The 18,921-nt window shown below is 53.0% G+C and overlaps 1 protein-coding gene across 3 annotated transcripts in view; it reads right to left on the bottom strand.

The window, feature by feature from the left end:
• Nucleotides 1-18,921, bottom strand: part of myo5b (myosin VB) — a 57,143-nt gene that overhangs the window by 12,551 nt on the left and 25,671 nt on the right. For all 3 annotated transcript variants that reach the window (XM_075456309.1, XM_075456311.1, XM_075456310.1), the window contains exons 6-27: nucleotides 18,501-18,644; nucleotides 18,280-18,361; nucleotides 17,455-17,562; nucleotides 17,204-17,313; nucleotides 16,857-17,122; nucleotides 16,667-16,748; nucleotides 16,414-16,554; nucleotides 16,206-16,328; nucleotides 15,746-15,829; nucleotides 15,528-15,665; nucleotides 15,356-15,453; nucleotides 13,846-13,932; nucleotides 11,668-11,779; nucleotides 9,709-9,920; nucleotides 9,471-9,627; nucleotides 6,879-7,118; nucleotides 5,454-5,685; nucleotides 4,945-5,043; nucleotides 4,718-4,848; nucleotides 3,795-3,914; nucleotides 3,577-3,711; nucleotides 3,434-3,499 (exon numbers count right to left, since the gene is read on the bottom strand). In XM_075456309.1, the coding sequence (XP_075312424.1) occupies nucleotides 3,434-3,499; nucleotides 3,577-3,711; nucleotides 3,795-3,914; nucleotides 4,718-4,848; nucleotides 4,945-5,043; nucleotides 5,454-5,685; nucleotides 6,879-7,118; nucleotides 9,471-9,627; nucleotides 9,709-9,920; nucleotides 11,668-11,779; nucleotides 13,846-13,932; nucleotides 15,356-15,453; nucleotides 15,528-15,665; nucleotides 15,746-15,829; nucleotides 16,206-16,328; nucleotides 16,414-16,554; nucleotides 16,667-16,748; nucleotides 16,857-17,122; nucleotides 17,204-17,313; nucleotides 17,455-17,562; nucleotides 18,280-18,361; nucleotides 18,501-18,644 (2,967 nt within the window). The remainder of the gene's footprint in view (nucleotides 1-3,433; nucleotides 3,500-3,576; nucleotides 3,712-3,794; nucleotides 3,915-4,717; nucleotides 4,849-4,944; nucleotides 5,044-5,453; nucleotides 5,686-6,878; nucleotides 7,119-9,470; nucleotides 9,628-9,708; nucleotides 9,921-11,667; nucleotides 11,780-13,845; nucleotides 13,933-15,355; nucleotides 15,454-15,527; nucleotides 15,666-15,745; nucleotides 15,830-16,205; nucleotides 16,329-16,413; nucleotides 16,555-16,666; nucleotides 16,749-16,856; nucleotides 17,123-17,203; nucleotides 17,314-17,454; nucleotides 17,563-18,279; nucleotides 18,362-18,500; nucleotides 18,645-18,921) is intronic.

The following is an 18,921-nucleotide window of genomic DNA, read 5'->3' as shown; positions in this document are numbered from 1 at the left end:
TATGCTACAGAACCCCCCACAGATGCTGCAGAACCCCCCACAGATGCTACAGAACCCATCACAGATGCTACAGAACCCCCCACAGATGCTACAGAATCCCCCACATATGCTACAGAACCCCCTACAGATGCTGCAGAACCCACCACAGATGTTATAGAACCCCCTACAGATGCTATAGAACCCATCACAGATGCTACAGAACCCCTCACAGATGCTACAGAACCCCTCACAGATGCTACAGAACCCCTCACAGATGCTACAGAACCCTTCACAGATGCTACAGAACCCCTCACAGATGCTACAGAACTCCTCACAGATGCTACAGAACCCCTCACAGATGCTACAGAACTCCTCACAGATGCTACAGAACCCCTCACAGATGCTACAGAACTCCTCACAGATGCTACAGAACCCTTCACAGATGCTACAGAACCCTTCACAGATGCTACAGAACTCCTCACAGATGCTACAGAACCCCTCACAGATGCTACAGAACCCTTCACAGATGCTACAGAACCCCTCACAGATGCTACAGAACCCCTCACAGATGCTACAGAACCCCTCACAGATGCTACAGAACCCATCACAGATGCTACAGAACCCCCCACAGATGCTACAGAATCCCCCACATATGCTACAGAACCCCCCACAGATGCTGCAGAACCCCCCACAGATGCTACAGAACCCCCTACAGATGCTATAGAACCCATCACAGATGCTACAGAACCCCTCACAGATGCTACAGAACCCCTCACAGATGCTACAGAATCCCCCACATATGCTACAGAACCCCCTACAGATGCTGCAGAACCCACCACAGATGTTATAGAACCCCCTACAGATGCTATAGAACCCATCACAGATGCTACAGAACCCCTCACAGATGCTACAGAACCCCTCACAGATGCTACAGAACCCTTCACAGATGCTACAGAACCCTTCACAGATGCTACAGAACTCCTCACAGATGCTACAGAACCCCTCACAGATGCTACAGAACCCTTCACAGATGCTACAGAACCCCTCACAGATGCTACAGAACTCCTCACAGATGCTACAGAACCCCTCACAGATGCTACAGAACCCCTCACAGATGCTACAGAACTCCTCACAGATGCTACAGAACCCTTCACAGATGCTACAGAACCCTTCACAGATGCTACAGAACTCCTCACAGATGCTACAGAACCCCTCACAGATGCTACAGAACCCTTCACAGATGCTACAGAACCCCTCACAGATGCTACAGAACTCCTCACAGATGCTACAGAACCCCTCACAGATGCTACAGAACTCCTCACAGATGCTACAGAACCCCTCACAGATGCTACAGAACTCCTCGCAGATGCTACAGAACCCCTCACAGATGCTACAGAACCCCTCAGAGATGCTACAGAACCCTTCACAGATGCTACAGAACCCCTCACAGATGCTACAGAACCCATCACAGATGCTACAGAATCCCCCACATATGCTACAGAACCCCCCACAAATGCTACAGAACCCCCACAGATGCTACAGAACCCATCACAGATGCTACAGAACCCCCCACAGATGCTACAGAACCCTTCACAGATGCTACAGAACCCCCCACAGATGCTACAGAACTCCTCACAGATGCTACAGAACCCATCACAGATGCTACAGAACCCCTCACAGATGCTACAGAACTCCTCACAGATGCTACAGAACCCCTCACAGATGCTACAGAACTCCTCACAGATGCTACAGAACCCTTCACAGATGCTACAGAACCCCTCACAGATGCTACAGAACTCCTCACAGATGCTACAGAACCCATCACAGATGCTACAGAACCCTTCACAGATGCTACAGAACCCCTCACAGATGCTACAGAACCCCTCACAGATGCTACAGAACCCCTCACAGATGCTACAGAACTCCTCGCAGATGCTACAGAACCCCTCACAGATGCTACAGAACCCCTCACAGATGCTACAGAACCCTTCACAGATGCTACAGAACCCCTCACAGATGCTACAGAACTCCTCACAGATGCTACAGAACCCTTCACAGATGCTACAGAACTCCTCGCAGATGCTACAGAACCCATCACAGATGCTACAGAATCCCCCACATATGCTACAGAACCCCCCACAAATGCTACAGAACCCCCACAGATGCTACAGAACCCATCACAGATGCTACAGAACCCCCCACAGATGCTACAGAACCCTTCACAGATGCTACAGAACCCCCCACAGATGCTACAGAACTCCTCACAGATGCTACAGAACCCCTCACAGATGCTACAGAACCCCTCACAGATGCTACAGAACTCCTCGCAGATGCTACAGAACCCCTCACAGATGCTACAGAACCCCTCACAGATGCTACAGAACCCTTCACAGATGCTACAGAACCCCTCACAGATGCTACAGAACTCCTCACAGATGCTACAGAACCCTTCACAGATGCTACAGAACTCCTCGCAGATGCTACAGAACTCCTCACAGATGCTACAGAACCCCTCACAGATGCTACAGAACTCCTCGCAGATGCTACAGAACTCCTCACAGATGCTACAGAACCCCTCACAGATGCTACAGAACTCCTCACAGATGCTACAGAACCCTTCACAGATGCTACAGAACCCCTCACAGATGCTACAGAACTCCTCACAGATGCTACAGAACCCCTCAGATGCTACAGAACTCCTCACAGATGCTACAGAACCCCTCAGATGCTACAGAACCCCTCACAGATGCTACAGAACCCTTCACAGATGCTACAGAACCCCTCACAGATGCTACAGAACTCCTCGCAGATGCTACAGAACCCCTCACAGATGCTACAGAACTCCTCACAGATGCTACAGAACCCCTCACAGATGCTACAGAACCCTTCACAGATGCTACAGAACCCCTCACAGATGCTACAGAACTCCTCACAGATGCTACAGAACCCCTCACAGATGCTACAGAACCCCTCACAGATGCTACAGAACTCCTCGCAGATGCTACAGAACCCCTCACAGATGCTACAGAACCCCTCACAGATGCTACAGAACCCCTCACAGATGCTACAGAACCCCTCACAGATGCTACAGAACCCTTCACAGATGCTACAGAACCCCTCACAGATGCTACAGAACTCCTCACAGATGCTACAGAACCCCTCACAGATGCTACAGAACCCCTCACAGATGCTACAGAACCCTTCACAGATGCTACAGAACCCCTCACAGATGCTACAGAACCCTTCACAGATGCTACAGAACCCCTCACAGATGCTACAGAACTCCTCACAGATGCTACAGAACCCCTCACAGATGCTACAGAACCCCTCACAGATGCTACAGAACTCCTCGCAGATGCTACAGAACCCCTCACAGATGCTACAGAACCCCTCACAGATGCTACAGAACCCCTCACAGATGCTACAGAACCCCCCTTCAGGTCCCTTCAGGTACCTTCAGGTTGTTGTAGGCCAGATCTGCAGCTTCCTGCTCGGAGGGCGGACTTCTCCCCTCGGAGCCCTGAATGAAGGAAACATCAGTTATTCTGTGTGACGGTTCTGATCCGGGACGGTTCTGAGATCATCACAGCTGATCACCTTGCGCTTGGCAAGCTCCTCCATCTTGTCCAGGTTGGCCTGCAGCCTCTTCCTCTCCTGCTCCAGCTCTCTGACCCTCTTCTGCAGCTTCATGAACAGACTGATGTCCATGGCAGCCTTCTCCAGCCCCAGGTCCTGAAACCCACCACAGACCCCACAGAGTGTTAGGACCCCGCCCAGCGCTGCTCCCTGCACTGAAGCTCCGCCCTCACACTCACCTCCACCTGCTGCAGGGAGTCCTCCGTGTCTCCGACCTCAGAGGTGGAGATGGACGGGTAGTTGGAGTCCGACTCCAGGCTGCTCTGATTGGACGGGTTCCTCCTGTGGCCCGGGTGGAACTGGAGGACGATTGAGAGGAAGAGTCAGGGCACGTACAGACGTGCTAAAGATGTGCTAAAGATGTGCTACAGACGTGCTAAAGATGTGCTACAGACGTGCTAAAGATGTGCTAAAGATGTGCTACAGACGTGCTAAAGACGTGCTAAAGATGTGCTAAAGACGTGCTAAAGATGTGCTACAGACGTGCTAAAGATGTGCTACAGACGTGCTAAAGATGTGCTACAGACGTGCTAAAGATGTGCTAAAGACGTGCTAAAGATGTGCTAAAGACGTGCTAAAGATGTGCTAAAGACGTGCTAAAGATGTGCTACAGACGTGCTAAAGATGTGCTAAAGACGTGCTAAAGATGTGCTACAGACGTGCTAAAGATGTGCTACAGACGTGCTAAAGCTGTGCTAAAGATGTGCTACAGACGTGCTAAAGATGTGCTACAGACGTGCTAAAGACGTGCTAAAGATGTGCTAAAGATGTGCTAAAGATGTGCTACAAACATGCTAAAGACGTGCTAAAGATGTGCTACAGACGTGCTACAGACGTGCTACAGACGTGCTACAGACGTGCTACCAATGTGCTACAGACGTGCTACAGACGTGCTACAGACGTGCTACCAATGTGCTACAGACGTGCTACAGACGTGCTACAGACGTGCTACAGATGTGCTACAGACGTGCTACAGACGTGCTACAGATGTGCTACAGTTTTGCTACAGATGTGCTACAGACGTTTTCTGAACTGAGCTGCCTGTGAGGTCTGAGGTCACAGCTGATCTGAGGTCAAAGGTCACAGCTGATCAGCTGATCACCTTGTTCAGAGACACCTCCTCCTTCAGGTTGTCGTATCTCAGCTCCAGCCTGGAGAACTCTTTCAGGAGGTTCTGGTAGCGCTGCCTCTCGGCGTCCAGCTCTGCCTGCAGAGACGCGCTGCTGGCCTCCTCTGAAACACACACACATGCAGGTTAAACCATTCCTCAAGGTTTTAAGGTGATTGGACGATCCCTGATGTGTGGGAGGAGTCAGGTGTCGGCCTCACCCTCGGTGCTCTTGGAGTGCTGCAGGATCCGGCGGTTCATCTCCTCCTTCTCGCTCTTCAGCAGAGAGTTCTCCTTCTGCAGCTCCTCCACCCTCTGAGGTCAGAAAACATCTGCAGTGAGTCTACCAGATGTTTACAGATGTTTGTCCAGATGTTTGTGAGTCTACCAGCAGCTCAGATCTGAGCTCCAGATGTTTGAGCTCCAGATGTTTGACCTGAGCTCCAGATGTTTGAGCTCCAGATGTTTGACCTGAGCTCCAGATGTTTGCTGAACACCTGGTAGGGTCTTACCTGAGTGAGCTCCAGATGTTTGAGCTCCAGATGTTTGTGAATGAGCTCCAGATGTTTGAGCTCCAGATGTTTGAGCTCCAGATGTTTGTGAATGAGCTCCAGATGTTTGCTGAACACCTGGTGGGGTCCTACCTGAGTGAGCTCCAGATGTTAGAGCTCCAGATGTTTGTGAATGAGCGCCAGATGTTTGCTGAACACCTGGTGGGGTCCTACCTGAGTGAGCTCCACCTTCTCGCTGCTGTGCTCCTCCTCCTGCCTCTTCCTGTGGGCGTGGGCCTCCCGCAGCTCCTCCCTCAGCTTCTCCAGCTGCTGCTGCAGCGACGCCACCTGGCCGCCGTCGCCCTGCTGACTCCGGACCGCCTCCAGCTCCTTGTGCAGCTTGGTGACCTCAGAGCCGGCCGCCGCGCTCACCGTCAGCAGCTGCTCGATCTGAGCTTTGTAGTCTTTGGACTGAAGAACACGCTAGGGTTAGAGGGGAGTGTGCATGTGTGTGTGTGCACGTGTTTATGTGTGTGTGCACGTGTGTCTGTGTGTGTGTACGTGTGCACGTGTTTATGTGCGTGTGCACGTGTGTGTGTCTGTGTGTGCATGTGTGTGTGTGTGCACGTGTGTCTGTGTGTGTGTGTGCACGTGTTTATGTGCGTGTGCACGTGTGTGTGTCTGTGTTCGCATGTGTGTGTGTGTGCACGTGTGTGTGCCTGTGCATGTGTGTGTGTGCACGTGTGTGCGTGTGTGTGTCTGCATGTGTGTGTGTGCACGTGTGTGCGTGTGTGTGTGTGCATGTGTGTGTGTGCACGTGTGTCTGTGTGTGTGTGTGTGCACGTGTTTATGTGCGTGTGCACGTGTGTGTGTCTGTGTTCGCATGTGTGTGTGCACGTGTGTGTGCCTGTGCATGTGTGTGTGTGTGCACGTGTGTGTCTGTGCATGTGTGTGTGTGTGTGTGCACGTGTCTGTGTGTGCATGTGTGTGTGTCTGTGCATGTGTGTGTGTGTGTGCACGTGTCTGTGTGTGCATGTGTGTGTGTGTGCACGTGTGTGTGTGTGCACGTGTGTCTGTGTGTGTGTGCACGTGTGTGTGTGCACGTGTGTGTACACGTGTGAGTGTGTGCACGTGTGTCTGTGTGTGTGTGCACGTGTGTGTGTGCACGTGTGTGTGTGCATGTGTGTGTGTGTGCACGTATGTGTGCACGTGTGTGTGTGTGCACGTATGTGTGTGTACGTGTGTGTGTGTGCACGTATGTGTGTGTGCGTGTGTGTGTTAATGTGCGTAAGCGTGCACGTGTCAGTGAGCGTGCACGTGTCAGTGAGCGTGTGCGTGTCAGTGAGCGTGCATGTTTGTGTGCACATGTCAGTGCACGTGTCAGTGAGCGTGCGTGTGTCAGTGAGCGTGCACGTGTCAGTGAGCGTGCGTGTGTCAGTGAGCGTGCGTGTGTCAGTGCACGTGTCAGTGCACGTGTCAGTGAGCGTGCGTGTGTCAGTGCACGTGTCAGTGAGCGTGCGTGTGTCAGTGAGCGTGTACGTGTCAGTGAGCGTGCGTGTGTCAGTGCACGTGTCAGTGAGCGTGCGTGTGTCAGTGAGCGTGTACGTGTCAGTGAGCGTGCGTGTGTCAGTGCACGTGTCAGTGAGCGTGCACGTGTCCCCCACCTGCTCGTCCACCCTCCGCTGCAGCTGGACGATCTTGTTCTCCATGCCCGTGTTCAGCTTCTTCAGATGCTCGGCGGAGCGAGCTTCGATCTTCAGCTGCTGCAGCTGCCGCTTGGCGCGCACGCGCCTGAAGCCGCACTGGATGGTGATGGCGGCGGCGCGCGCTCGTCTGAACTTCTTCCTCTGCAGCCAGCCGCGCACGTTCTTCTGAATGATGGAGGCCTTGTGGTGCAGCAGGAACTGCAGCAGAGAAACCAAACATCAGCCCAGAGGAGGCAGAAAGAGAATAACACTTCGGCTTCAGATCAAAGAGTCCCAGCATGAGTTCAGGTCCACTAACTAAGAACCTATGGAAGTTTTTCTGTGCCATCAGAGTTTGAATACGAATTTCTAATATTGAGTTTTTACAGCATCAAAATCAGAATTTGAAAAACCAACACTGGAAAAAAAATCAATTTCTAAAAACAAAAATCAGTGGAAAAAAATTCAACATCTAAAAATTCAGTGGAAAAGAACTCAACATCCGGGTAAACAGGGAGAAGCAATCGATCCCTGTTCTCAATTCATCCAACGGCAGCCAATCAGGTTACGCTCCATTGGATCAGCTCAATAGATATTGAGTAATATCTGTTACTACATTTTACTAACACAAATGGCAAATAAAGTAAACTCACTCGTGATCTGGGATTGATTGCTTCTCCCTGTTTACCCGGATGTTGAGTCTGTTTTTTTTTTCCACTGAATTTTTAATGTTGAATTTTTTTCCATTTTTGGTTTTAGAAATAGATTTTTTTTTTACACTGATAGTTTTTCAAATTTAAACTCTGATTTTGATGTGGTAAAAATTCAATATTAGAAATTCGTATTCAAACTCTGATGGCACAGAAAAACTTCCATAAGAACCTGGTTAAAAACAGGGAATCTGCTGCCCCCTGCTGGTACACAGAGTCATTACAGCCTCTGGAAAAACAACAACTCGGTGAATCTCTTTGTTTCCTCTCCCTCTGCAGGGCAGAGATGTACAGATACAGATGCAGCTTTAGATGAACAGCTTTAGATGGACAGCTGAGAAATGAAGCTGCCTTATTGGGAACTATTAAACACAATTGGTGTCGTGTGATGGTGTGAGAGCAGCTGAGTGTTCTCCTTCAGTTCTGCTTTCACTTCCAATGAAACCTTTGTCCTCTCTGTCGAGCTGCAGCTCAGTTTGTCCTCAGCACAGGTCCGTCACACCATCAGGTGGTTCTGCTTATTCCATTTGGGTTTGAGGAGGAACTCGTGATGCAGCTCCGGGGTCACAACAACATCTCACAGAGCTGTGAAAAACCTTTAAAGCTGAGAGTTTTAAAGGCTCTTATCTAATGAAAGAGGCAGAACTCTAACAGCTCTCAGCTCTATTCCAGCTGAATCTGACCTGACATCCCACCTCAGCATGATGGGAAACCATCTGCCGGGTCAGCGAGTCGCTGCTGGGAATGATGGACAGATTCCGACAGATCTGAAAGTTCTGACAGATTCTGACAGAAAATGGCGGCAGCATGGCGGCAGCATGGCGGCACCATGGCGGCACCATGGCGGCACCATGGCGGCACCATTTCGGCAGCATGGCGGCACCATGGCGGCAGCATGGCGGCACCATTTCGGCAGCATGACGGCAGCATGGCGGCACCATGGCGGCAGCATGGCGGCACCATTTCGGCAGCATGGCGGCACCATGGCGGCAGCATGGCGGCACCATGGCGGCACCATGGCAGCACCATTTCGGCAGCATGGCGGCACCATGGCGGCACCATTTCGGCAGCATGGCGGCACCATGTCGGCAGCATGACGGCACCATGGCGGCACCATGGCAGCACCATTTCGGCAGCATGGCGGCACCATGGCGGCACCATGGCGGCACCATGGCGGCACCATGGCGGCACCATGGCGGCACCATTTCGGCAGCATGGCGGCAGCATGGCGGCAGCATGGCGGCAGCATGGCGGCACCATGGCGGCACCATGGCGGCACCATGGCGGCACCATTTCGGCAGCATGGCGGCAGCATGGCGGCACCATGGCGGCACCATGGCGGCAGCATGGCGGCAGCATGGCGGCACCATGGCGGCACCATGGCGGCACCATGGCGGCACCATTTCGGCAGCATGGCGGCAGCATGACGGCACCATGGCGGCACCATGGCGGCACCATGGCGGCACCATGGCGGCAGCATGGCGGCAGCATGGCGGCAGCATGACGGCACCATGGCGGCACCATGGCGGCACCATGGCGGCACCATTTCGGCAGCATGGCGGCAGCATGACGGCACCATGGCGGCACCATGACGGCACCATGGCGGCAGCATGGCGGCAGCATGGCGGCAGCATGGCGGCAGCATGGCGGCAGCATTTCGGCAGCATGGCGGCAGCATGGCGGCAGCATGGCGGCAGCATGACGGCAGCATGGCGGCACCATGGCGGCACCATGGCGGCACCATGGCGGCACCATGGCGGCAGCATGGCGGCAGCATGGCGGCACCATGGCGGCAGCCTGAAGAGGCTCCGCCCCCTCGCCGCTGGTGAAACCGGCTGATGGTGGTGGTGTCGCTGCGTACCTCCCAGTAGACCCGGCGGGTGAACATCCCCCGGGCGTAGGCCTGGATGGTGGCGGCGGCCCGCCTCTTCCTCAGGAAGGCGCGGCGCTCTGTCACCATGCGGCGCTGCTTCTGACACACCAGGGCGGCCCGGCTCAGACGCAGGAACTCTGCGAACCTGAAGGAGAACACCTGGTGAGACACCTGCCGTTACCACGGAAACGTAGACAGCTTCACACATCACGTGATCGGGGCGCACCTGCGAGCCAGGTAACCGCGGCCGTATCTCTGCAGGGTGACGGCGGTCTTGCGGATCTTGCGGTACCGGAGCCTCTGCAGCCAGCCTCGGACCGTCTTCTGGATCTTGATGCAGGCCGAGCGGAACCTGTCGGCCCGCAGCTTCTCCAGGTATGCCACCTGCCCGGCCCGGAAGAAGATCTTCGTCTTTCCGAACTGGTACATGTCGGGTTCCTGGGGGTCAGACGGGCCGAGGTGATCCATTTAATACCAACAGAACCGCCACATTCCACCCTCTCCTTCAGCCCAAGTTAGAGCCTCATCTATGACCGCCCCCACATCCCGTCAGGACTCTAGGGTCGGGACTCTAGGGTCGGGACTCTAGGGTCAGGACTCTAGGGTCAGGACTCTAGTACTCTAGGACTCTAGGGTCGGGACTCTAGGGTTGGGACTCTAGTACTCAAGGACTCTAGGGTAGGGACTCTAGGGTCAGGACTCTAGGGTCAGGACTCTAGTACTCTAGGACTCTAGGGTCGGGACTCTAGGGTCGGGACTCTAGTACTCAAGGACTCTAGGGTCGGGACTCTAGGGTCGGGACTCTAGGACTCTAGGGTCGGGACTCTAGGGTCGGGACTCTAGGGTCGGGACTCTAGGGTCGGGACTCTAGGGTCGGGACTCTAGGATCAGGACTCTAGTACTCTAGGACTCTAGGGTCGGGACTCTAGGACTCTAGGGTCAGGACTCTAGGGCTCTAGGGTCGGGACTCTAGGGTCAGGACTCTAGGGTCAGGACTCTAGGACTCTAGGGTCAGGACTCTAGGACTCTAGGGTCGGGACTCTAGGACTCTAGGGTCGGGACTCTAGGACTCTAGGACTCTAGGGTCGGGACTCTAGGACTCTAGGGTCGAGACTCTGGGACTCTAGGACTCTAGGGTCGAGACTCTAGGACTCTAGGACTCTAGGGTCGGGACTCTAGGACTCTAGGACTCTAGGGTCAGGACTCTAGGACTCTAGGGTTGAGACTCTGGGACTCTAGGACTCCAGGGTCAGGACTCTAGGACTCTAGGGTCGGGACTCTAGGACTCTAGGACTCTAGGGTCGAGACTCTGGGACTCTAGGGTCAGGACTCTAGGACTCTAGGGTCGGGACTCTAGGACTCTAGGGTCGGGACTCTAGGACTCTAGGGTCGGGACTCTGGGACTCTAGGGTCAGGACTCTAGGACTCTAGGGTCGGGACTCTAGGACTCTAGGGTCGGGACTCTAGGACTCTAGGGTCAGGACTCTAGGACTCTAGGGTCAGGACTCTAGGACTCTAGGACTCTAGGGTCAGGACTCTAGGACTCTAGGACTCTAGGGTCGAGACTCTGGGACTCTAGGGTCAGGACTCTAGGACTCTAGGGTCGGGACTCTAGGACTCTAGGGTCGGGACTCTAGGACTCTAGGGTCGGGACTCTGGGACTCTAGGGTCAGGACTCTAGGACTCTAGGGTCGGGACTCTAGGACTCTAGGGTCGGGACTCTAGGACTCTAGGGTCAGGACTCTAGGACTCTAGGGTCAGGACTCTAGGACTCTAGGACTCTAGGGTCAGGACTCTAGGACTCTAGGACTCTAGGGTCGAGACTCTGGGACTCTAGGGTCAGGACTCTAGGACTCTAGGGTCGGGACTCTAGGACTCTAGGGTCGGGACTCTAGGACTCTAGGGTCAGGACTCTAGGACTCTAGGGTCAGGACTCTAGGACTCTAGGACTCTAGGGTCGGGACTCTAAGACTCTAGAGTCCTGTAGAAGATGTGCAGGTTACATTACTCGCTAGGGTCATGTGACCTGCACAGCCTCTACAGGACGACCCGAAACTCAAACATTCAATCAAACAGAGAATTATTCTACATTTATCTCTTTATTATTGTTGACATCATTTATTTATCTCTTTCTTTAATCGAGTTGATCAGTGATCAATAGAACCGATCGGTGTGTGTGTCTCACCTTTATCAGCGTCTCCAGCAGGTTTCTACACACCAGCTTCTTGTCTGCTGACATCATGTCGGACTTCTTCATCAGGACCCGATACCTGTTGAAGAAGTCCGGATACGTCCACCTGCACACATGCACACACACATGCACACGCACACACGCACACACACACACACACACACACACACACACACACACACACACACACACACACACACACACACACACACACACACACACACACACACACACACACACACAGTGATGTAACAGGCTTCCCAGGATGAAGACAGTAAAATCCAGAGATGGGACCAAGTCACACGTGAAAGTCTCAAGTATTTTTTTCTTGGGCAAGTCAAGTCACCTTATTATTACAATTTTACCCGCAGAATCTGATCTTAATAAAGTGAAAAGACGAGATATTAGTAACTTTCAGTAAACATCATTGGCCAATGTGTCCAACCTGTTTAAAAAATATGACAATAATTTGGATTTGCATTGTAATTACTGAAAATCAGTAAAATACATCATGGAGTCAAACAAAACAGAAATGACTTCATAAAATGATTTATTGATGACAAGGTCACTTCTGCCAATAGTGTTTAGTATTTTAGTTGCCTTGCAATTAACAAGAAAAAACATATAAAAATCATCTGAAAGAACGTATAGAGCATCAGAAACATCTGTATGTTTCATCTGTATCATCTGAGACACCAGAGCTCTAAGCAGTTAAATTTTCAGCATTCAGTCCATAGAAAAAACTGATTATTGTTATTGTTATTATTATTATTGTAGACAGCTTATTGTTCTTAGAAAAAGATTCCCTCACAGCCAGGATACAACATTAAACTTTGTTACATTTCACAAGTCTCTGTCTGCAGAGTATATCAATAAGTCCCTTTTTACAAAGTATTGCACTTGCAAAATATAAGATTTAAGAGAGTCCCGTCTGCAAGCCGAGCACGATGTGGCCCCATGATGATCCCACCGTGGCTGAAGACCCTTTAAACTGGGGCACTTGAGGCTGGCGCTGAAAGAGCTCTCAATGCGACAGGAAATAGTGCAGGGAGAATACCCCTTTAAAAGGATAGACAAGCTACCGACTACCGACTAGGCTAACAGGATAATATTAGCTAATTTGTCGGAACCATTCTGACTAGTATCTTCAAATGACGAACAAAGTTCGAAGTCGTCTGGCTGTCCGAGATGTTGATGCCGCATGTCGTGCACTGTGCTGTTCGTCTTTTGCCGTCAAAATGGTGATTATAAAAGCCGAAGACAATGACTCTCGGTCCCGCTGACATGTTGATGCATCTCTGATATGAGTTTATTCTCTCCAATAGCTTGGTTTCTCGTGACGTCACAGTGCTGCATCGCGAACGCGCGAAATTCAGATGGATGTCAGGAAGTGAAGTCTGCCCATAGAACTGCTGTGTAAAAAAATCAAGATGCCCGTGTGTTGTACTGTTTACGGCTGCTCCAATCGTTCTACCCGTGAAAAAGAAAAAAGTTTTTTTTAGAATACCAAAGGTTGTCGTACACAAAGGTGAGAAATGTAAAAAGCTAACAGAACAACGCCGAAAAAAATGGATTTCAAACCTACGTCTGCAGTCGGGAGGAGCAGAGTCTGTTTACTCTCGTGTCTGCAGCGACCACTTCGTCAGAGGTATGTTAGCTAACTGCTAACTTTGTTTTTGTGGCTGTGTTTATATAGCATTGGGGTGTTGTTAAATACTCATTTACTTAGTAATGATTATTAACACATTGACTCCCAAGTCACGTAAAACTACGTTTTTACTGCCCATGCGTTGGCTCCCACATGGTAAAAATACGTTTTTACGTTTTTTTTATGGATTCTGAATCTATACATTCTACACTAAGGTGTGTAGAGAGGGCATGGCTGACTGACAGGGTAGGGATCCAATCATGACGCCATTCTCAGCCTGCGCTCCTACCGGGTAATCCATGTTATCTTTTAAATTCATTTATTAATTTTATATTCAAACTGAAAACATGAACTGAATAACTCTCAAGTCATTCAAGTCATCGTGTCTCAAGTCAGAGTCTTTAACTTACAAGTCCGAGTCGAGTCTCGAGTCTTTTGTTTTTTGTCAAGTCATCAAAACAGCGACTCGAGTCCCCATCTCTGGTAAAATCTCATCATCAGCAGCTGTGAGGAGGCGGACTCACCTGGACGGGTACCCGGCGGCGCTGATCCTGATGGTTTCCAGGACGCCGCAGGCCCGCAGCTGCTGCACGGCTCGCCGCGAGTCAAACCTGCGGCGACACACACACGAGTTAAAACCATGACGGCGGGACTCTGAGCCCCCGAGGAGCGCCGGCGCCGCCTCACCTCAGCTTCCTGTTGGGCATCAGGACGCCGCGGCTCACAGAACACGACTGACCGAGTCTGACTGAGTCTGACTGACTGACCACATGTGACCTGCTGATTTAATCTGCATCAGCAGGTCACACATTCCTCACAGACAACGGCAGCTGTGTTCACGTCCTCCGACCCAACACACACACAGCTGGCACACGATGATGTCACAGGATGATGTCACACTCTCAGGCGTGTCCACGTGTGTTCAAAGGAAGAACAAACCTGGGCCGAGCCCATAGGCGTAGATTACGGGGAGGGGGGACAGGGGGGACATGCCCCCACCACTAAAACTAAAACTGTGCTCTGATGTCCAATTACGACCGAAAAAAAATCCCCACATACTCAACCGAAATCGTCGATAGGCACGCACAAACATGTGAAAAACGCAATTTGGTATCTAGTTGTTTGATTTGCCGACTGTGAGCCACTGTAGAAACATGAAGTTGTAAAATGACAGCAGGATTGAACATTGTGACTCGAGAGAACGTTAGCTTGGAAGGCTAGCTTTCCTAGCCTAGCTTTTATGACTTCTAGTACTAGCAAAGGCTAACGCAATATCATGGAATTAACTTGAGATGTATATGGAACACTAGAAACCATCGCTACCACTGTACAAAAGGTATTTCACTCAACCAATAAAAGTGGAAACAGAAATTTGTAGTAGCCAAAGCTAAAGCCGGTATGTATGTAGCTAACTGCAGTGTTACTGCTAGCTAACTGTTAACGTTAGCAAAAGATGATAGACCCTAGAGTCCTGATCCTAGAGTCCTGACCCTAGAATCCTGATCCAGAGTCCTGACCCTAGAATCCTGATCCAGAGTCCTGACCCTAGAAGCCTGATCCAGAGTCCTGACCCTAGAAGCCTGATCCAGAGTCCTGACCCTAGAGTCCTGATCCAGAGTCCTGACCCTAGAAGCCTGATCCAGAGTCCTGACCCTAGAATCCTGATCCAGAGTCCTGACCCTAGAATCCTGATCCAGAGTCCTGAACCTAGAATCCTGATCCAGAGTCCTGACCCTAGAGTCCTGATCCTAGAATCCTGACCCTAGAGTCCTGATCCAGAGTCCTGACCCTAGAATCCTGATCCAGAGTCCTGACCCTAGAATCCTGATCCAGAGTCCTGACCCTAGAGTCCTGATCCTAGAATCCTGACCCTAGAGTCCTGATCCAGAGTCCTGACCCTAGAGTCCTGATCCAGAGTCCTGACCCTAGAATCCTGATCCAGAGTCCTGACCCTAGAATCCTGATCCAGAGTCCTGACCCTAGAGTCCTGGGTCTGGTCTGATTATCGTGGAGGACACAAAGCAGCCGACTCACGAGAAGGCCTCCTTTTCGTCGTTGGGTTTGATGCAGCGGACGTAGTGCGGAGTGGTGGCGTTCAGCGTGTCCATGAGGAGGTGGAGAGACGAGCGGAACTGAAACACACAGAACCGGATCAGAACCGGATCAGAACCGGCAGCAGGACGGCACGGCGGAGCAGGCGGCTCACCTGGTGTCCCACCGTCTTCCTGTGTTCCTTGTTGGGAGCTTTGGGAACCGTCTTCAGCGCTCGGACGTTCACTCTGGACGGCTTGGAGGAGGGTGGGGCGTCGTCTTTCTCCTGAAACAGATCTGCCACCAGCTGAAACTGAAGCAGAGAGTTTTATCCATGTTACACCGACAGAACCACCTGGAACATCCGGTTCTGGTTCTGGTTCTGGTTCCTACCTGGCTGGCCTTCAGGATGTTGATCTGCTCCTCGTAGACGGTGTCTCTGTTCTTCTCCAGGAAGCCCTCACACTGATACTCCACCTGCAGAGACAACACCGAGCTGAGCGTTCAGAGGAAGACGACCTGCTGGGGGTGGAGGCGCCGTCAGCCCAGACTCCGCCCACGACTCCTCCCACGAATCATCCTGACTCCTTCCACAAATCCTCCTGACTCCGCCCCCACTCCTCCCCAGATTCCGCCCCCACTCCTCCCCAGACTCCGCCCCCACTCCTCCCCAGACTCCGCCCCCACTCCTCCCCAGACTCCGCCCCCACTCCTCCCCAGATTCCGCCCCCACTCCTCCCCAGATTCCGCCCACACTCCTCCCCAGACTCCGCCCCCACTCCTCCCCAGACTCCGCCCCCACTCCCCCTGACTCCGCCCCGACCTGCTGGACCAGAACACGGGCTCGGCTCACCTTGTCGGCGAAGTGGATGATGATGAAGGACGTGTTGGACATTCGGGGTTTCTGGAAGTGTGCGCTGCCGGAGTTCTGCTTGTAGAGCTTCTGGGCCCAGTTCTGATCCGTCCCCTTCGGAACCTGAAACAGTCGGACCAACAGAAGGAGGCTGCGTGAGCTCTGAGGATCAGACGCCGCCGTGCGCTCACGTGGTCGTCGGTCTCACTTTGCACTCCTCGTCCAGCAGGTCCAGGATGCCGAGCCGGGCCTCGATCAGGTCGATGCAGGGCTGGTTGTCGTGGAAGTCGATGAGGGTCCAGGGGATCTGCTCCTTCATGTACTCCTCCTGCTCCAGCTTGAAGACGTGCTGAGGACACAGAGACAGGTGAGGGTGAGCGGTGGTGTGGCCGAGGCGGCGTGACGGAGGTGACGGAGGTGATGGAGGCGACAGCGGCGGCGGCCCAGACCGCCACACTCACAGAGTTGAACTGCTGCTGCAGCTTCTCGTTGGCGTAGTTGATGCAGAACTGCTCGAAGCTGTTCACCTCGAAGGTCTCGAACCTGCAGACACACACACAGCCGTCACCATGGGAACGCACACACACACACACACACACAGCCGTCACCGTGGGAACGCCCGCGGCCGGCGAGGAGGGGGCACCGCCGTACCCGTAGATGTCCAGGACGCCGATGAAGGAGTGCTGCTTTAGGGAGGTCTGCAGCGCCTTGTTGATGTTGCCCACGATCCAGTCGAACAGGCGGGCGTAGATGTGTTTGGCGAGCGCGTCGCGGGCGTTGGTCGCCTGCCTGGCGGACATGTTCTTCACGTAGGTCTCGGACCCGGTGACCAGCTTCCTGTGGCAGAGCCAGTGCTGCATCTGCTGCAGCTCCACGCCCAGCAGCCGGCAGAAGTGTTGGAGGTGGAGGTCCTCCCTCTGCAACACAAACACGCAAACTCCGTCAGAAGGCGAACAAACCCGCTGAGCCGTGGCGGCGGCGGCTGCGGGCGCACGTACCTCGATGTGACAGGACTCGCCGTCCCGCTCCGAGCAGATCTGGATGTTCCCCAGATGGAGGATGGAGGCCATGACCTTAAAGATGCTGCTCTGGCTGCCGTCCTTTATACCTGCAGAGAGACGGAGGCGTCAGCAGGCCGAGGACACCGACCGGTCTGACTGAGCTGCAGCGCCCCCTGCAGCCTGGGAGGAGCTCCCACCCAGCAGGGGGCGCTGCACCTCGCAGCTCTGGACTCCTCAGGAGGCGTTACCCAGCAGCACGAAGGCCTCTCGGGTCTTTTTGAAGTCTTCGGCATCGTTCACCCCCTCGATGAAGATGTTCTCTCCCAAAGACGTGTAGATGAAGTCCTCTGCGCTGGCTGAGAGGCAAAATAGAGACTAAATAAATGAATGCTCCAGTAAAACTGCCCCACAGAACCCCCACAGAACTCCCACAGAACCCCACAGAACCCCCACAGAACCTACAGAACCCCCACAGAACCCCCACAGAACCTACAGAACCCCCACAGAACCCCACAGAACCTACAGAACTCCCACAGAACCCCCACAGAACCTACAGAACCCCCACAGAACCTCCACAGAACCCCACAGAACCTCACAGAACCCCCACAGAACCCCCACAGAACCTACAGAACTCCCACAGAACCCCCACAGAACCCCCACAGAACCTACAGAACCCCCACAGAACCCCACAGAACCCCCACAGAACCTACAGAACTCCCACAGAACCCCACAGAACCTACAGAACTCCCACAGAACCCCACAGAACCCCCACAGATCCTACAGAACCCCACAGGACCCCCACAGAACCCCCACAGTACCTAGAGAACTCCCACAGAACCCCACAGAACCCCCACAGAACCTACAGAACTCCCACAGAACCCCACAGAACCCCCACAGAACCTACAGAACCCCACAGAACCCCACATAACTCCCACAGAACCCCACAGAACCCCCACAGAACCCCCACAGAACCCCCAAAGAACCTACAGAACTCCCACAGAACCCCACAGAACTCCCACAGAACCCCACAGAACCCCCACAGAACCCCACAGAACCTTGGGGCAGAGACTCACTGAGGCTCAGGTCTTTGAACTCTGGTAGGCTGGCCGAGGCGCACAGCTGGTAGAAGATGTGATAGTTCCTCTCGTCCTCGGCCTGGAACACAAACCACAGACACTCAGCTCACTTCAAACGGGTCGGACAGCGGCAGCCATGAAGCGGCGGCCATGAAGCGGCGGCCATGAAGCGGCGGCCATGAAGCGGCGGCCATGAAGCGGCGGCCCGGCGGACTCACCTGGAAGACCACGCGGGACTTCTCCAGCAGGTAGGTCCTCATGTTGGCCCCGATGATGTTGTAGTGTTTGCTGAAGCCGATCTGGATGTACTTCCCAAAGCGGCTGCTGTTGTCGTTCCGGGTGGTCTTTGCGTTTCCGATGGCCTGGCGGGAAAGAGCACACAGTGGGTCATGTGACCACCTGTGGGTTCTGTAGCTATGGACCTGACAGAGTTCATGCTGTAAGAACAGCTGTTAACTGTGGTTAACCATTTCTACCCAGGATAAAAGTTTGATAAACTTCTTCTTTCAGTGGGCTTAACGTGCACAAAGGGTTACATTACATCACATTACGGTCATTTTGCAGACGCTTTTAACCAAAGCGACTTACAATAAGTGCGTTCAACATCGGTAGGCAAAAGAACTTCAGGTCACAAGAAAT

Source organism: Odontesthes bonariensis, chromosome 22 (assembly GCF_027942865.1).
Source record: "Odontesthes bonariensis isolate fOdoBon6 chromosome 22, fOdoBon6.hap1, whole genome shotgun sequence".
NCBI classification, from domain to species: domain Eukaryota; kingdom Metazoa; phylum Chordata; class Actinopteri; order Atheriniformes; family Atherinopsidae; genus Odontesthes; species Odontesthes bonariensis.
The sequence above is the reverse complement of the archived record's forward strand: the minus strand, read 5'-3'. Positions and strand labels throughout refer to the sequence as shown.